This window comes from Oncorhynchus keta, chromosome 19, assembly GCF_023373465.1.
Source record: "Oncorhynchus keta strain PuntledgeMale-10-30-2019 chromosome 19, Oket_V2, whole genome shotgun sequence".
Classification (NCBI taxonomy): domain Eukaryota; kingdom Metazoa; phylum Chordata; class Actinopteri; order Salmoniformes; family Salmonidae; genus Oncorhynchus; species Oncorhynchus keta.
This window is the reverse complement of record NC_068439.1, coordinates 73,139,167-73,159,325: the sequence shown is the minus strand read 5'-3', so window position 1 is coordinate 73,159,325 and position 20,159 is coordinate 73,139,167. Positions and strand designations below refer to the sequence as shown.

Genomic DNA, 20,159 nt, shown 5'->3' with positions numbered 1-20,159 from the left:
TGGGACTATATTTTTCATTCAAGTTTGAGTGATGTATTAATTGTAGGCGGAGGACGAAGACGCAGACATACAGACATGAACAGGTGCATATGGACAACAGGTTGATTTGATGTGATTTATTAGGATCCCCATCAGCCGACGCCAATGGCAACAGCTAGTCTTACTGGGGTCCGACACACGAAAAAGACATTACAGACAAAACACTTTACAATTTAAAAACATGAACATGTAGTGTGTGTGTGTATCTATCAGTTCCACATACATGTCAGTACATACACACAACTAGTAGGTCACATGAGAAAGAGGCGTTGTGCCGTGAGGTGTTGCTTTATTTGTTTTTTGAAACCAGGTTTGCTGTTCACTTGCTCTATATAAGATGGAAAGGAGTTCCATGCACTCATGGCACTGTATAATACTGCACGTTTCCTTGAATTTGTTCTGGACCTGGACACTGTGAAAGACCCCTGGTGGCAGGTCTGGTGGGGTAAGTGTATGTATCAGTGCTGTGTGTAAGTTGACTATGCAAATAATTTGGAATTTCCAACTCATGAATGTTTCTTATAAAAACAAGAAGTGACACAGTCATTCTTTCATCAACTCTTAGCGAAGATAGACTGGCATGCATAGTATTAATATTAGCCCTCTGATTACAATGAAGAGCAGGACGTGTCGCTCTGTTCTGGGCCCGCTGCAGCTTAACTAGGTCTTTCTTTGCAGCACTGGACCATTTAACTGGACAATAATCAAGATTATACTAAACTAGAGCCTGCAGAACTTGCTTTGTGGTGTCAAAGCAGAGCATCTCTTTATTACGGACAGACCTCTCCCCTTCTTTACAACCATTGAATCTATATGTTTTGACCAAGACAGTTTACAATCTAAGGTAACACCAAGTAATTTAGTCTCCTTAACTTGATCAACAGCCACACCATTCATTGCCAGATTCAGCTCAGGTCTAGAACTTAGGGAATGATTTGTACCAAATACAATACTATTACTTTTATAGATGTTCAGGACCAATGAATTACTGGCCACCCATTCCAAAACAGACTGCAACTCTTTAAGTGTTTCAGTGACTTCATTAGCTGTGGTTGCTGACACGTACATGGTTGAATCATCAGCATACATGGACACACATGCTTGGTTTAATGCCTGTGGCAAGTCAGAGAGAGAGGAGAGAGAGACGCAAGTCCCTTTACTAACCTCTATTTGGTCTGACCTAATTGTATTTTCGGTTTCCCTGAAAGAGAACAGACAGACATTACTCATCACCATCGAAGGCACAAGATCAAAGGCATGGAAGCTTCATTTTTTCTGTCACCCTTGACTGGCATGCCACCCACACATGCACCCACATGCAGACACACACACACACACACACACACACACACACACACACACACACACACACACACACACACACACACACACACACACACACACACACACACACACACACACACACACACACACACACACACACACACACACACACACACACACACACACACACACACACACACACACAAATGGCCATCCACAGAAACAAATTCACACACTCATTCATAGAAACACCAACACACTGAAATACCCCGCCACCATAGCAGCCCCTCTCTCTCTTTCTCTCTCCCCTAACCCCTCTACCATAGCAACCCCTCTCTCTCCCCTAACCCCTCTACCATAGCAACCCCTCTCTCTCCCCTAACCCCTCTACCATAGCAACCCCTCTCTCTCCCCTAACCCCTCTACCATAGCAACCCCTCTCTCTCCCCTAACCCCTCCCTAGCAACCCATCTACCATAGCAACCCCTCTCTCTCCCCTAACCCCTCTACCATAGCAACCCCCCTCTCTCTCCCCTAACCCCTCTACCATAGCAACCCCTCTCTCTCCCCTAACCCCTCTACCATAGCAACCCCTCTCTCTCCCCTAACCCCTCTACCATAGCAACCCCCTCTCTCCCCTAACCCATCTACCATAGCAACCTCTGTCTCTCTCCCTTAACCCCTTTACCATAGCAGCCCCTCTCTCTAACCCCTCCCTAACCCCTCTACCATAGCAACCCCTCTCTCCCCTAACCCCCCCATAACCCCTAACCCCTCCCATAGCAACCTCTGTCTCTCTCCCTTAACCCTTTACCATAGCAGCCCTCCCCTAACCCCTCTCCCTCTCTCTCCCCTAACCCCCCCCCTCTCTCTCTCCCCTAACCCCTCTACCATAGCAACCTCTGTCTCTCTCCCTTAACCCCTTTACCATAGCAGCCCCTCGCTCTCTCCCCTAACCCCTCTAGTATAGCAACCCCTCTCTCTCCCCTAACCCCTCTACCATAGCAGCCGCTCTCTCTCTCCCCTAACCCCTCTACCATAGCAGCCCCTCTCTCTCTCCCCTAACCCCTCTACCATAGCAGCCCCTCTCTCTCTCCCCGACCCCTCTACCATAGCAGCCCCTCTCTCTCTCCCCTAACCCCTCTACCATAGCTGCCCCTCTCTCTCTCTCCCCTAACCCTTCTACCATAGCAGCCCCTCTCTCCCTCCACTCCCAGTCACTCACTCTGAGGTGCTGTTCTTCTCGGAGAAGACTCTGAGGATAAACTCTCCCTCCTCGTGGGGGTCAAAGGTCGAAGGGATGATCACGTACTCCCCGGGGGGCAGGCAGAATCGCTCGCTCACCTCACGCAGGTTGATGTAGGACTTGCATTTGGCCTTGGAGGCATTGTAAAGGAAGAAGTCTTTCTGCAGGTGCTGCTGGCTCCCAATCATCTGTAGAGAGAGAGGGGGATAGAGGATGGAGGGATAGAGAGAGAGGAGGGATAGAAGATGGAGGGATAGAAAGAGAGGAGGGATAGAGGATGGAGGGATAGAAAGAGAGGATGGATAGAGGATGGAGGGATAGACAGAGAGAGGGGGATAGAGGATGGAGGGATAGAGGAGGGATAGAGAATGGAGGGATAGAGAGAGAGGAGGGATAGAGGGAGAGAGGGGGATAGAGGATGGAGGGATAGAGAGAGAGGAGGGACAGAGGATGGAGGGATAGAGAGAGAGATGGGACAGAGGATGGAGGGACAGAGGATGGAGGGATAGAGAGAGAGGAGGGGCAGAGGATGGAGGGATAGAGAGAGAGGAGGGACAGAGGATGGAGGGATAGAGAGAGAGGAGGGACAGAGGAGGGAGGGATATAGAGAGAGGGGGATAGAGGATGGAGGGATAGAGAGAGAGGAGGGACAGAGGATGGAGGGATAGAGAGAGAGGAGGGATATAGAGAGAGGGGGATAGAGGATGGAGGGATAGAGAGAGAGGAGGGACAGAAGATGGAGGGATAGAGAGAGAGGAGGGACAGAGGATGGAGGGATAGAGAGAGAGGAGGGACAGAGGAGGGAGGGATATAGAGAGAGGGGGATAGAGGATGGAGGGATAGAGAGAGAGGAGGGACAGAGGATGGAGGGATAGAAAGAGAGAGGGGGATAGAGGATGGAGGGACAGAGAATGGAGGGATAGAGAGAGAGGAGGGACAGAGGAGCGATGCACAGGCAATGACTTATCATACTAGATAAAGGCATTTTAAAAATGACGTATAATAGAATAAAACAAATGTCTAAGGTAGACCTGGGTAGATTATTTTCAAATATTTCACATATGTATTTGATGCAGTTCTGATAAAAGAATATGTATTTTTATCTGAAAGTCTCTTGTGTGTTTTTGGTGTGTTGTGTCGACAATTTTATAACTAAGATTTCATGTTGAACACACCAAGACAGAGCTACAAGTTAAGACAGAGGTACACCAAGTTTTACGTTCTGAAGCGGAGGTAGACTGACACACATGAGTAGCACTTTGACCACAGTCAGGTGACTACTGGAATAGCTCTGACATCAGCTCTGACATCATCACAACAAGGTCCTCCATTCCCTCGCCATCATACCTCTTTGGGCACCTGAGGACAAGAACATAAGTCAGTATCACCATGACTACATTGCCTATATGGTACACAAACACACTCCAAACCAGCTTGAACAAAACGGGAATTAGGTGCTCGACTGAGGGACTTGAAAATCCCCAAAACATTCCTTGCCCCAGGACACGCCAATGGGTGACTATCCAGGAAAATAAAGAAAAGGGAACACTCAGTTTATGTATAGATCTGATCATTTATTGAACGAACATACAAACAGGCTTAAGTTTTGAGCGATTAGCTCTTTGGCTTAGGGTTTCCTTTCGTGAGGAAGGAGACTTCGCAAACCAGAAATCTCAATTTCTAACATGCTTCACTCCAGAACCTAATTGAGCATCTGGCCAAATTACGCACTATTTTAATTCTGGGTTAACCAAGATTAATATATGACTAATTTGATTTGAAATACTAGAGCTAGGAGTTTTCCTAACCATACCACCTGACCTGGGCCATGTTCAGTAGGGCGCACCGTAGCAACATGTTTTGAAATGGTAAATAAATGTGAATATTTCTTCAGTAGTCTCGCCCCCTTCCACTCAATTTCGAAAATATGTAACTTGTTTTGTACCGACTGGTCACAACCCAGAAGAATGTCCCAGCATTTATCCTGATTAGGTGATCAAGAATACCTCCAGTTGTGTCCTGTGGTTTATCAGGAGGTATAACCCACCTCATAGATGGAGAATCCGATGGTGTAAAGCTTGGCACCCTTGCTGCGGTCTTTCCTCCGGCCCTTCTGCATCAGGGCCACCATGACGGTGCACGCCACATGCTCGGGGTCGTCGGGGTCGTCGTCCTCCTCATACAGACGCATGCGGTACTGCGGGTTGGTCCAGAACGTGTCTGTGGGACATCAGAGACGTGGTCAGTGGGGGTCAATGTCTTCATTCTTACTAAGTACTAGTTTTGGCTAACAAGCAGCTGAGAAAGTGTGTAGTTGAAGCAGAATGAAGAGGGCATTATAACCATGATGTGCACCACTACAAATCAGTATAGTTCAAACACTATTTTTTCCAGCCCAAAGTCAACCTGGTACCTGGGAAGTTCCTGCAGCCTCCGGCAGAGCTGCCTCGTACCCAGCGGCCCTCGTTGACCGCCACCGTCCAGCTATGGGACCTGTCGTCCAGAAGTGTGTCAGGGGTCAGGTTACAGATCTCCAGCTTGGTGAAGTTCTTTTTGAAGTCCTCAAAGGATATCCTATACGGAGAATATAGTAGAATAGAATAGATTGTTGTTTATCCATTTGCACAGGAATCCTTTGTTACAGTGCCCAGCCCTGATGTCAGAAACATTGACAATTATCAGAGGGCTTCGTTCAGCTCACCAAGTCTCGCTCGTCTCAACCGTCTTCTTCTTCAGCCTGGCCTTGTCTGAGCTGGAGATGGTGGACCATTCTTTGGACCTGCGGAGAGAAAATAAAAGTCCCCTTGTTACATGTAGGCCACGTTGTTATGTTATGACTATGTTATGTATTATATGTTTCTCTTGCTGCACAACCCGTTTCTGGAAGAATAAAAATGATGGATTGTTTATTGATTTGAAGGGTTGATTGGTTGGTTGATTGATTCTGCACTCACTTGGCATTCCACGGCCCTTTCCATAGCACCATTCCCCAGGGGTTCCGCATTTGAACTAGGCGAATCTTGGTATCCTTGGTAACCTTAAGCTTGTCACACTAAGAAAGACACCCTTGGTCAGCAGTGAAAGACAGTTTGGCCCGCACCTCATATTAGTAGATACTGTGTTGTAACATGTTCATAGAGTTGTTGTTATTTATTTATTTATTTGTTTTATGCCATGTGTTATTTTATGCTATTTTCAGAGTGCAATGTACAGATTCAATCAACAACAATACAATAACATTTATTCAGGTTGTTTATCTGTCTAATAATGTAAAGTGCTACGTTACAGTTTGGTATAGTTTTGACCAGAGGCTTTGGCTTTGACCGTGGCTCCATGACCATAACCGTACCTCCTCTAGTGGCTCCATGACCATAACCGTACCTCCTCTAGTGGCTCCATGACCATAACCGTTCCTCCTCTAGTGGCTCCATGACCATAACCGTACCTCCTCTAGTGGCTCCATGACCATAACCGTACCTCCTCTAGTGGCTCCATGACCATAACCGTACCTCCTCTAGTGGCTCCTGACCATGACCAGTGGCTATGACCCGTACCTCCTCTAGTGGCTCCATGACCATAACCGTACCTCCTCTAGTGGCTCCATGACCATAACCGTACCTCCTCTAGTGGCTCCATGACCATAACCGTACCTCCTCTAGTGGCTCCATGACCATAACCGTACCTCCTCTAGTGGCTCCATGACCATAACCGTACCTCCTCTAGTGGCTCCATGACCATAACCGTACCTCCTCTAGTGGCTCCATGACCATAACCGTACCTCCTCTAGTGGCTCCATGACCATAACCACGTACCTCCTCTAGTGGCTCCATGACCATAACCGTACCTCGTCTAGTGGCTCCATGACCATAACCGTACCTCCTCTCGTGGCTCCATGACCATAACCGTACCTCCTCTCGTGGCTCCATGACCACAACCGTACCTCCTCTCGTGGCTCCATGACCATAACCATACCTCCTCTAGTGCAGTGATAGAGTAGGCGTGGCCTCTGACCAGTCCATTCGCAGTTTCAGTCTCACAGTGACTCGGCAGCAAGGCCTGCGAGAGAGATAGGATGGACAGACCATCAGAACAGAGATACAGGGTCGTGTGGTGCCTGGGTTCAGTCACAGTAGAAAGCACAGAGCAGACTGACTCACATCTATGGAACAGCCCATCAGAGAGCCTCTCTCCAGGGCTTTCTTCATGATCTTGTAGAGTTCTTTTGGAGCCTCGGACATCTCAAAGAACTCTGTCACACCCCCAGTGAAGTCCTCCATGGCCTCCAGGGTGTTGCCACCTTTCAGGGCCTCGTAGGAACCGTGCAACCTGACCAGAAGACAACCATACAATTTATGATTTTGTAGTAAACTTTACAAATTGTACATCATCTTGTATGATTAAGTGGAGAATACAAAGGTTTGAATTCACTTTGGTCAATCTGAACCAGGTTATGCAAGTGGACAGTGACGCAGAGGCTGGGTTGTCGTTGCTGCTGTTGTTGAGCACCCTTATTTTCTCCAAGGTGTATTATTAATAGACTTGTGTTGTGGCATCATTGTTCACACTTACTTGGCATAAGCCTTCTCCAGCAGAGCGCTCCAGAACTCGTTCTTCCTGAAGGACTTGGTGAACACCAGCTGGTTATTGGAGGTGGGGATACGGTCGTCCACCACGACGTCCACCCATTCGCCATAACGCCAGAACTGAGGGATAATGGAAGCAAGGGAGGTGATGAGAGGGAGTGAGAGCTGGGTTGTGTTTAGTAGGGAGAAAATTAGAAGAAAATATTGACACAGGGAGGTTCTACCTGTACTTTTCCAATTAGATCACAGAGTTTCATATTCCCATTGCAACATTTTTTTTAAGTGTGCCCTAGTGAAGGTTCAGTGATTTATATTCAGTACAGGGAATATTTTTTGGCAAACATGAATAAGATGTAAGCTCAGCAAAAAAATAAATGTCCCTTTTTCAGGACCCTGTCTTTCAAAGATAATTAATAAAAATCCAAATAACTTCACGGATCTTCATTGTAAAGGGTTTAAACACATGCTTCCCATGCTTGTTCAATGAACCATAAACAATTAATGAACGTGCACCTGTGGAACGGTCATTAACACATTTCAAACAGCTTACAGACAGTTGGCAATTAAGGTCACAGTTATGAAAACTTAGCACACTAAAGAGGCCTTTCTACTGACACTGAAAAACACCAAAAAAAGATGCCCAGGGTCCCTGCTCATCTGCGTGAAGGTGCCATAGGCATGCTGCAAGGAGGCATGAGGACTGCAGATGTGACCAGGGCAATAAATTGCAATGTCCGTACTGTGAGACGCCTAAGACAGCGCTACAGGGAGACAGGACGGACAGCTGATCATCCTCGCAGTGGAAGACCACGTGTAACAACAACTGCACAGGATCGGTACATCCGAACATCACACCTGCGGGACAGGTACAGGATGGCAACAACAGCTGCCCGAGTTACGCCAGGAATGCACAGTCCCGCCATCAGTGCTCAGACTGTCCGCAATAGGCTGAGAGAGGCTTGACTGAGGGCTTGTAAGCCTGTTGTAAGGCAGGTCCTCACCAGACATCACCGGCAACAACATCGCCTAAGGGCACAAACCCACCTTTACTGGACCAGACAGGACTGGCAAAAGTGCTCTTCACTGACAAGTTTTGTCTCACCAGGGATGATGGTCGGATTCGCATTTAATCGTCAAAGGAATGAGCATTACACCGAGGCCTGTACTCTGGAGAAGGATCGATTTGGAGGTGGAGGGTCCGTCATGGTCTGGGGCGGTGTGTCACAGCATCATCAGACTGAGCTTGTTGTCATTGCAGGGAATCTCAACGCTGTGCGTTACATGTGGTACCCTTCCTGCAGGCTCATCCTGACATGACCCTCGAGCATGATAATGCTACCAACCATACTGCTTGTTCTGTGCGTGATTTCCTGCTAGGCAGGAATGTCAGTGTTCTGCCATGGCCAGCGAAGAGCCCGGATCTCAATCCCATTGAGCACGTTTGGGACCTGTTGGATCGGAGGGTGAGGGCTAGGGCCATTCCCCCCAGAAATGTCCGGGAACTTGCAGGTGCCTTGGTGGAAGAGTGGGGTAACATCTCACAGCAAGAACTGGCAAATCTGGTGCAGTCCATGAGGAGGAGATCCAATCCAGTACTTAATGCAGCTGGTGGCCACACCAGATACTGACTGTTACTTTTGATTTTGACCCCCCCCCCCCCTTTGTTCAGGGACACATTATTAAAATGCTGTTAGTCACATGTCTGTGGAACTTGTTCAGTTTATGTCTCAGTTGTTGAATCTTGTTTGATATGTTCATACATATATATACACGTGTTAAGTTTGCTGAAAATAAACACAGTTGACAGTGAGAGGACATTTATTTTTAATAGGTTTTAGTAGAGTTTAGTAGGTTCTGAGTCTACATATATCGATTGAATAGTTCCCAGGTGACTTTTACCATGACCATACAGTACCTGGAAATGGAAGATACCAGCGTAGTTCTCTGTGAAACTCTGGTCTGATGGGATAACTCTGTACAGCAGCTTGTCATTTAGTGTCAGACAGGCAATAGCAGCAAGCAGCCAGCAGTCGCCTGCAGGGAACAACAAAATGTTTTGCATCGAAAAAGAAAAAATGAGCGTTTTATTATTGTACAAGTTCAGGTACACCCAGCCCATTTCAGTCAGCTTTCTTCCCTTTGGTGCTGAATGAATATGACCCTGATCATAGCACTGAATTCAACTGTAAGTGGATATAGGACTATGTAGCGCTATGGAATGTGTATGTTCACTCTTTATTGACACTGCTCCTTTGAGGTGTGATCTAGAGGGAATGAACCCCCAGACAGAAACAGTAGCCTACACTGCTACATCTACCTACAGCAAAGAGGCTGAGACCATATGGTAAGTACATAGTACCATAGCTGAGTCAGGATCCCTATATACTACTGACTCCTTATGCCCAGCTTAAGGGTATCTACTTGCATGGCTATTTTCTGAACTATGTCAAAAACATGGTCTGGTGTAGTTTGACTGGAGCAGGCCCAGTACGTTCTCAAGCAGGCATTTAGCAGATGTTATGGGAGAGGGGTTTCTGTTACACAGCACTCAAACACAAGTGCATGCCACGTGCGCAACACACACCCCACGCACCCTGTGCACACACACACACCCTGCTGCAGGTGCCAGTCTTTTACAGTGAACCGTGTGGTTACTAGGGGGGGTAACTTTTTGTCTCTCATGCCTTAATTTCTCACACCATCTTTCCATCCTCACTTTCAACACGAGAGCTCCTTAATTGCATCCCCAGCTGTCTGTGCGTCGCAAACTTTGTCTGCCCTCTCCTTTTTCACTGTGCCGAGACACTATGGCTTCAGTTTGAACAGGGGCCGCTAATTAGCGAATGCTATTTGTGCTGTTAGATAACACCTGTCTAACTTTTGATTTTCTCACATCCAAGTCTGGCATGACTCAATGCTGAATCCTCACTGTCTACTTGTACTTGTCTACAGTACTCTGCAGATGTTATTAGTCAGATGTTGCTGCTTCATACCATCGACCATGAGCATACTTTTAGCAACAAGAGTCTTACCCAGTGATGTCATACAGTGCATGATTTCTGTGGTCTTACCCAGTGATGTCATACAGTGCATGATTTCTGTGGACTTACCCAGTGATGTCATACAGTGCATGATTTCTGTGGTCTTACCCAGTGATGTCATACAGTGCATGATTTCTGTGGTCTTAGCCAGTGATGTCATACAGTGCATGATTTCTGTGGTCTTGCCCAGTGATGTCATACAGTGCATGATTTCTGTGGTCTTAGCCAGTGATGTCATACAGTGCATGATTTCTGTGGTCTTGCCCAGTGATGTCATACAGTGCATGATTTCTGTGGTCTTACCCAGCTCTCCTTGACAGATGTCTGTCCTACTAGCTCCGTCTATGATGAACTGGGGGTTGTCACAGATTTCCTGCCAAACAAAGAAACAGAAGAACAGCTGTAGCCATGGTAATGTTGTTGGGATGTGCTACGGGGTGTGGAACGTCTTGTGAGAGGGTCAATCTATTATCAGATAGTACTATGTCTTCTGCGGAATATCTTGACTGTACCATGATAATAACATGACTTACAAAAATATCACGCTACATTACTAGATGGATAAATTATTGTCTTATGCCCAGATTGAAGGCCTAAAATAGTCCGGTGTACTTTGGCAGAAACTAGGGTTGCACATTTTGGGGAATATTCAGGTGGAAACTTTCCGCGGGAATTAATTGAAATATATGCAAATTAATATTAATCCCATTTAAATGTAGATGTTTTTTGCATTGGAAATATGTACCATATCTGGAGACAGAAACATAAACATTTTACCTTATCATAAGTATACATAATTGCAAATGATTAAATCCTTCCAATATATATATATTTTTTGTTTTTGTTACGGATTGAACTTTCATTAAATGAGTTGACTCTTCCCATGGGATGATTTCACTGAACAACAAAAGAAGGGGAATATTGAATGATTCCCAATGATCTCCCAAAAACGTTTTCAACATACATCTGTAAAATTGTAGTCTAGAAACTAAAGCTGTGGTTGTCTTTCTGTCAGGCTTCCATGTCTTCTCCCTGGACCTCCTCAATGTCCACTTCTTGAACATCAGACTCTGAGGCCTCATCTTCACTGTCACTTTCCAACCTTGTTGAGGATGGCTTGTTGTCAGGCTCAAAAAGCCTCAAATTTGCCCAGATGGCCACCAATTTTAAAATCCTTGTATTGGTCAGCCTGTTGCGTGCTTAGGTGTGTGTGTTCCCGAACAAGAACCAGTTGCCCTCTGAGGCGGCAGATGTTGGTGGGATTTGGAGGATGCTGGGGGCAACAGGGGATAGAGCCTCAGACCCACAAAGTCCCTTCCACCAGGTGGCTGATGTGATATGTTGGCACGACTGCCATATTGGATCTCCATCCCAAAACCCTTGCTTGGAACTGTACTTCGCCAGACTGCCAAGAACCTTGCCCTCATCCAGGCCAAGGTGGCGATACACGGTAGTGATGACACCATAGGCCTTGTTGATCTCTGCACCAGACAGGATGCTCTTGCCAGCATACTTGGGGTCCAACATGTACACTGCGGCATGTATGGGCTTCAGGCAGAAGTCTTCACGCTTTTTGATGTATTTCAGAACTGCAGTTTCCTCTGCTTGGAGCAACAGTGAAGTGGGCAGGGCAGTACAGATTTCTTCTCTTACATCTGCAAGCAGTCTGAACATCAGACAGGATGGCATCGTCTCCCTAAATCCGTGCAATGGCTACTGCTATAGGTTTCAGGAGTTTCAGGCTGCTTACCACTCTCTCCCAAAATACATCATCCAGGAGGATCTTCTTGATGGGGCTGTCCATATCGGCAGACTGGGATATGGCCATTTCTTGGAGAGACTCCTTCCCCTCCCGGAGACTATCAAACATGATGACAACACCACCCCAACGGGGGTTGCTGGGCAGCTTCAATGTGGTGCTCTTATTCTTCTCACTTTGCTTGGTGAGATAGATTGTTGCTATAACTTGATGAACCTTCACATACCTAATGATTTTCTTGGCTCTCTTGTAGAGTGTATCCATTGTTTTCAGTGCCATGTTGTCCTTCAGGAGCAGATTCAATGCATGAGCAGCACAGCCAATGGGTGTGATGTGAGGGTAGGTCTCCTCCACTTTAGACCAAGCAGCCTTCATGTTCGCAGCATTGTCTGTCACCAGTGAAAATACCTTTTGTGGTCCAAGGTCATTGATAACTGCCTTCGGCTCATCTGCAATGTAGAGACCGGTGTGTCTGTTGTCCCTTGTGTCTGTGCTCTTGTAGAATACTGGTTGACCCTGTTACGGGGGCTGAGTCACTGGCTTGCTGGGGCTCTCTCGTGCCGTCCCTGGGGGGGGTGCGTCACGTGGGTGGGTTGATTCACTGTTGTGGTCGGCCTGTCTGGGTTGCCCCCCTTGGGTTGTACCGTGTCGGAGATCTTTGTGGGCTATACTCGGCCTTGTCTCAGGATGGTAAGTTGGTGGTTGAAGATATCCCTCTAGTGGTGTGGGGGCTGTGCTTTGGCAAAGTGGGTGGGGTTATATCCTTCCTGTTTGGCCCTGTCCGGGGGTGTCCTCGGATGGGGCCACAGTGTCTCCTGACCCCTCCTGTCTCAGCCTCCAGTATTTATGCTGCAGTAGTTTATGTGTCGGGGGCTAGGGTCAGTTTGTTTATCTGGAGTACTTCTCCTGTCCTATTCGGTGTCCTGTGTGAATCTAAGTGTGCGTTCTCTAATTCTCTCCTTCTCTCTTTCTTTCTCTCTCTCGGAGGACCTGAGCCCTAGGACCATGCCCCAGGACTACCTGACATGATGACTCCTTGCTGTCCCCAGTCCACCTGGCCATGCTGCTGCTCCAGTTTCAACTGGCCTGGGCCCTAGGACCATGTCCCAGGACTACCTGACATGAGGACTCCTTGCTGTCCCCAGTCCACCTGGCCATGCTCCTGCTCCAGTTTCAACTGTTCTGCCTTACTATTATTCAACAATGCTGGTCATTTATGAACATTTGAACATCTTGGCCACGTTCTGTTATAATCTCCACCCGGCACAGCCAGAAGAGGACTGGCCACCCCACATATGCTCTCTCTAATTCTCTCTTTCTTTCTCTCTCGGAGGACCTGAGCCCTAGGACCGTGCCCCAGGACTACCTGACATGATGCTGTCCCCAGTCCACCTGACTGTGCTGCTGCTCCAGTTTCAACTGTTCTGCCTTATTATTATTTGACCATGCTGGTCATTTATGAACATTTGAACATCTTGGTCATGTTCTGATCTACCCGGCACAGCCAGAAGAGGACTGGCCACCCCACATAGCCCGGTTCCTCTCTAGGTTTCTTCCTAGGTTTTGGCCTTTCTAGGGAGTTTTTCCTAGCCACCGTGCTTTTACACCTGCATTGTTTGCTGTTTGGGGTTTTAGGCTGGGTTTCTGTACAGCACTTTGAGATATCAGCTGATGTACGAAGGGCTATATAAATAAATTTGATTTGATTTGATTTGATTTTGACTGGTGGAGATGATGTAGTTAATTATTCCTTGCCCACGAACAGTTGACCACCCATCAGAGATGATTGCAATACAGTCTGCTTTCTCTATGATTTGCTTGACCTTCACTTGAACTCTGCTGAACTCTGCATCCAGCACATGAGTATATAAAGCATGTCTGGTTGGAGGGGTGTATGCTGGGTGAAGAACATTCAGAAATCTCTTCCAATACACATTGCCTGTGATCATCAGAAGTGAACCAGTTGCATTCCTGCGTTCCTCCATTGAGTCAAAAAAACGTAGGATTTGAGGAGGACCATGAGCTGTTTCTATCGATAAGGTGTCAAATAGAAGTAGAGGGACCTTTGTCAGAGGTTGCTTGTTGTGACGGCTGAGGGAACTTTATGCACTTGGCCAGATGATTCTGCATCTTTGTTGCATTCTTCATATAGGATTTGGCACAGTATTTACAAATGTACACAGCTGTTCCCTCTACATTAGCTGCAGTGACATTTCCCCACATTTTCCTGTAAAGATTAGAAAACAAATAGTTTAAAAAAACAAATACAATTCCATGTACAGATAAATTGTTAAGAAGTTAAACAACTCCTTTATAAGATAAATGTTTTAAAATGAAACATGTATGGAAACAGGTGAATTAACATTCCTCAGTAAGCAGGCTCAAGCAAACTAAAACCCACATGGTAGCAAAAACTAACTAGCAGAAATTGTTCACAAGTTAGTAATGATTTAAACACACTTTTCTGTAGGCTACTATTTACTAGTTAACAAAAAATAATTTATGTCATATAAAATATATTCACCCCAGCCAGTATTCTAATCAAAATTTACCAGAAAGCATGTAGTCCTTGGCTTAGACAGTGTAGTAGTGTGGGCTCAGTAGCATCTCATTAGTGTGCAAGATCTTGAGAATCAGCTGTACATGTGATGGAAGAGTGCACTGTGCGTGCAGAGGGTTGCAATTCCATTGAATTGGTGACAGTTTAACCAAAATTGCCTTATTGCCTTATGTGTATCCCACAATAAAAGTTCACTGTTATGAGCATTCTTTTTTGATGAATTTAAGCTTAATTTACCATGAAAAATTCCTGAAAAATTATGGAAATTTCCGGGAAAGTTTCCGATCCTTTGCAACCCTAGCAGCAACTAAGAGACGTTTATTTTATACAATCTCCTATAGTGATTAACAGGTGTTGCCCAGGCATAAAATGTTGGTCAAAACACATGCATTCAAAACTGGAGTCAACCTCACTTTACAATCATGTCTTCATGAGTGGAATATGAAGGAGGGATGCAAGGCCCAGCCAAAAAACTCTTTGCACAACGTAAGTGATAAGTGATAGATCCATAGGGAAAACATAGTAACAGTCGACCAAGTCATCTGCTCACAGCTATTTTAAGTGGTACAGCAAAATGCAGTAGCGGCCTTAAAGTGGGGTCCTCATACCAAACATAGTGTATTTCTAGGATGCCAACAGAGCTGGGAAGGGCTGGCACAAAGAGGTATAGTGTTAAACTTTACATCCAGTTTTACAGTACAACGTAGCTGGTGACCGGATGTAAACTCTGTCATGTAAAGGCCTAACAGTATAAACATACTGCAGTCATTTCAAGACAGGATTAAAAGTAGGAAGATCATGCACATAAACAAATATTTCCACCTGGCAAACGCAGTGTGCAGGTTTTTCTTAAAAATGAAATGACAAAAATAGGAAGAATTTGCACCGAAGCAGTCTGGCGACAGGAAATTATATAGAAGAGAAAAGGACTAGACCCCTGGGGAGAGGACTTGACCTCTGGGGAGAGGACTGGACCCCTGGGGTTGTTTCAGAGTCTGGTTGGTTGCTCTTATTCTTTGGTTGGGTTGAAGAATACTAGTTACAACCATGAATGAGACAACTTAGTGAATTATGACCTCTGCCATTAAAAGCAGCTGTCACAGGTCACAACCTCTAGAGTTTTCCTACCAAGGGTTAATGTATTTGGTAATACCTCTGGACATCTCACTTAACCTGGACAAAGATTGAATGCCAAAGGATCTACGTTGAGGGGAATGAGTTGAACTACAACCATGTTCAAATAGTTTGGCCCGCCTGTAGTGCAAGAAGGGTGGGCTTTGTGGTTTAGGGACTATTCCATTGGCTCCATTGCACCAGAAAAGCTCAATCAAGCACAGCTGAAATATTGTTCTAATATTATTTAACCCAGGTCTTGATCTCATTATTGACGATAGAGAAAGTGAAAGTCCATCTACAGTCCATAATAATGAATGAATGAAATGTAAGGTTCTGTCATTGGTGTGGATATATTTCGGTGTTTGTAGGAGTGTGTAGTGGTCACATCTTGTTTTATGGAAGCATATGTTAAAGCAGTATTGGAAGAGGTCATTATTAAAAGGGCTTGAGTTTCACGACTCAGTCACGACTCAGTCACGACTCAGTCATGACTCAGTCATGACTCAAGGGGACGAGTCAGCAAATTGACAAATACTTGGATCGGATCCATATGCACCAACATGATTTCTCCACACCTTTAAGTGTGCGAAGAACGATTGCTTCACCACCAACTTAGACCAGTCTTACTGCTGACCTTGTGAGAGAGTTGAACTCGCATGGGCTTAAAATGGTTCAACTTCATCAGTGCTGGTGGATTTATAAATGTACAATTTTGACCCAATGGCAAATTTATCATTTTTTTTCTGCAACCTGATCAGGGCCAAATTCCGGAGCTCCCCGGGGTGGTTATATATAACATACAGTACAGTAGTTCTAATTATATCCACCATCTGGAAAAATAGGTTGGATATACTGTTGGTACATACCAACAGTATACCCATCATCTTTTTCTTAAGATGTCTTGAGACATCTTGAGACATTAAATGAAGATGTATTGAGACAGTTTGAGACATTGCAAATTTTCAAGACATCTAAATACATTTAAAGGTGCAATCCGCATTAGAAAACAATACAAACGTGGGTCACCCTCCCTCTGTTTTGGTAAAAAGCTGAGGGATGGGCCTGGAGAAATGTAACCAATCAACATAGACAGAGCTAAGACTGACCAGCCAAGAGATCAAAATGATAGCTTTAACCATATTCTGAGGTTATACATTGTTTACACAAGCTTATATTTGAGGTTCTTATGGGGTACGAACATTTAACTAAGCTCTTGAGGCATTAATAGTTATATTCTTCAATAATCAGTGGGTACATATCATTAATTTATAAGTAAACAAAATGGATGTAGCAACTGCAGATTGCCCCTTTTTAAGAAACATTTTGAAGGCATGTCTTTTAACTTCTCAAGGCATGGTAATGGATGGGTATGTATGGTTGACATGGTGTGGTATAGTTTTGTACACATGGGACGAAAGCGTAACACTATTCAGACCAGCTTGAACAAAAAAGGGAATCAAGTGTTCAAATGACTGCCTTGATAATCCAAAAAAAGCATTTTTTTACCTCAGGACACTTCCTGGGGTGACTATCCCAGAATGCGTTTTAGCATTGTTTTAGGTGTTGAATCCCCGAATGAGGCAGGTGCAACGTTTGAATCTGATGCAAAGGCTTAGTAAATCTGGGCCTTCAACCAAGTTTTCAATATCAAGTTAGTAAAGATCTGAGTTATGGTGGATAGAATGTCAGGTCAGCCTGTCCACTCCAGCAGTAAACCCCTCTTTGGCACCTACCTCATCACATGAGGTGCCCCATGGGTTCACAGGAAGGCTAACCTCATACCCCTGATTTAGACCTTGGATAATGTTGACCCTTTGGCTTTAAGTTAAACTTGGTCACATCGAGGTCAAGCTATCATGACTGCAAGTCAGTAAGACACCATTAGTCCTGTGACATTCCATGACTGGAAAACATCTGAGTAACACCAACTGTGGGCTTAAGCAATTTTATGCACTAAAATGAGTCACTCCAGATTAGAGCTTTTGCTAAATGACTCAAATGTTCCATAGAAATGCAAACACACCCATGTATGAGCCTTCACAATGTCATATTACACGGATTCTTGTGAGGTTTATAATATGTTATCTCTCTTTCAAGTAAAATGTTCAACTGACTCAAAATGGCTGTTATTGTATTTAGTCAGGATCATCAAGAGATGATAATAAGACATTGTAAGGGATCATGCATGCTTACGACAAGTGTTACGCAATATAACAGCGTTATGATGCATTGTAACTGCATTACACTGGCAGAGGCTTTGAGGTAACGTGTTACCCTATCATTATTTTCATCTTGGAATGAGAATCCACCAACAACTACAACATAAGATTCACATACTGTTGACTTACATGAATACCAAGACTGCAAAGTCAAAAATACACTGGTTTTGCCAGTCGGAGAGTCTTGTAACAGCACACTGCCTAACAAGACTGATTATTGGTTGACTATAATATCCCAAATCTCCCTCTGCTCTCTCGCTGTAAGCCTCGTGGCGTGACTGGCGGTACTGTAGTGAGGCCTGCCTGTTGCAGAGTCTCAGCTGTTTGTGATTCTAGAACCTGATGATCCGCAGCTATGAGCCTACAAATATTCAGCAGAATTGCTCTCGCTTTCCCCCAGGTTATTTACCAGAAGTGATGTCATAACAATGTTTTTGCAGCTAATGAAGAGAGATTTGATCTTAGGCTGAGTGATAATACCTTACCACAAGTGGGTTGCTGTTTTTGTTAATCTACTTGTCTGCAGCCTTTAGCCCTAATGTGTTTTTAAAAAACGTTGACACACTTCATCAAGAGCTGGGGTGGTAGGTGTAACAGAGTAGGTCCCATCCCTGGCCCGACTTGGGCTCAAACCAGGGACACATTGACCAAAAGCATTTCTTACTCAAAAAGGACAGAGATGTTCTCTAGTAGAACCTAACTATCTATTTATTTTCCTTTTGTGATACAGTGGTGCAGTCTTTATTGCAATATAAGTTCCATCTTAACAGCTTTACAATTTGTATATGTTTATCTAGCCCTGATAGATCTGTTCTGATGGCACCTTCAATTGACTATGTAAATGTAAACATATCCTACCCCAACATACAGGTACAGTTCCAACCTTGAGGCAAGGTGTACTTCACCCCTGCTAGTGGGAAAACAGATGGCACTCACCGTTGGGCGCTTCCACTCAAATTCAATGGGAAATTTGCTGCTGTACCAAAGAGAGGAATCATTGGGTGGGAACAGAGGGTCTTCAAACAGGACTTTCTTGTGTACGTATTTGTCTCGCAACTCCAAGAAGTTCTTCAGGCGCTTGGCATCTTTGACGGCCTCGTTTCTGCTCAAAATGGCAGTATAGATACTGTTGCTGGCCGTGAAGGGGTAGTCAGTCTTACCCTCAGGTACATCAGGTGATGCTTCAGTTTCCAACGCCACCTTCACTGAAGTTTCCTCAACAAGGGCCATCTTGGCTTGGTTTTTCCCCTTATGCGTGTCCTTGTTCCCCTTAATCAGTGTGAGCTGCCCCCTTTAGTATGTACGTTAGTGAGTCCAAATGAATGAAAGTGAGGATTCTTTTCAGATTTCAATGCAAGAGCATGAACTTGCAAAACATCCCTATTAAACTTCCCTTCGTCCTTCCTCGTGCTTTCCTCTCACTCTCAGTTCCTTTATATGCTGGGGGCACTCACAATACCAAACACACCCTCCAACCCACACTCATAAACACACACTGACACTTTTGCCTTTGCAGGTCTATAAATAGGCCCCTTGAAAAGTGGGGAGGAGGCCGCTCTGAAAAGGACTACCGCTCTGAAAAGGACTACCGCTCCGAACATTTCTAAGTCTACAGTGTAGGTCTACAATTCACTAGGTGGGAGATGGCAGATTGGGAAAGCAGGCTTGGGCATGGGCAAGCAGGCCCCACATACCAATATTATACATAACATGTAATGAATGATACCTACACCAACTTTACCATGTCTCTCCCTGATATCAGCTACATTCAAGAACAATTTTGCTGATTGAATTTGAGTTGTTGGGTTGTGAAATGGATTTGTGGTGGGCCTGTAGTGTAGCTGATGAGGATGATGAATTGAACCTGTGGATTGCAAAAGCATTTTACATGACTCTCTGTCGTTCTCTGTGTCCAATGTTTAGTCTGTCCATCTGGGTGGTGTGCACTGTAGCCTTTACCAGTATGCACCAGGCAGAGCATTGATAAACATGAACCATATTTATCTGAGGGAAACAATAGCCATAGGATAATGCAGTGCATTCAGAAAGTATTCAGACCCCTTCCCTTTTTCCACATTGTTACATTACAGCCTTATTCTAAAATGGATTAAATAAAACATTTTCCTCATCATTTGGAAAGGCACACACCTGTCTATATAAGGTCCAACAGTTGACAGAGCATGTCAAAGCAAAAACCAAGCCATGAGGTCGAGGGAATTGTCCATAGAGCTCCGAGACAGGATTGTGTCGAGGCACAGATCTGGGGAAGGGTACCAAAAAAATGTCTGCAGCATTGAAGGTCCCCAAGAACA

General features: G+C 45.1%; 1 protein-coding gene across 3 annotated transcripts in view; it reads right to left on the bottom strand.

Annotated features, from left to right (window-relative positions):
• Window positions 1-19,338, bottom strand: part of capn3b (calpain 3b) — a 28,940-nt gene extending 9,602 nt beyond the window's left edge. For 2 of the 3 annotated variants that reach the window (XM_052471274.1, XM_052471273.1), the window contains exons 1-2: window positions 2,549-3,514; window positions 1,204-1,240 (exon numbers count right to left, since the gene is read on the bottom strand). In XM_052471274.1, the coding sequence (XP_052327234.1) occupies window positions 1,204-1,240; window positions 2,549-2,757 (246 nt within the window). In that variant the 5' untranslated portion in view covers window positions 2,758-3,514. Of the gene's footprint in view, window positions 1-1,203; window positions 1,241-2,548; window positions 3,515-3,916; window positions 3,929-4,616; window positions 4,790-4,982; window positions 5,144-5,270; window positions 5,349-5,523; window positions 5,622-6,541; window positions 6,626-6,726; window positions 6,896-7,138; window positions 7,273-9,067; window positions 9,187-10,496; window positions 10,567-18,783 lie in introns of those variants that run through there. The other variant, XM_052471275.1, reaches the window with a different exon arrangement.
• Between the last annotated feature and the right edge of the window lie 821 nt (window positions 19,339-20,159).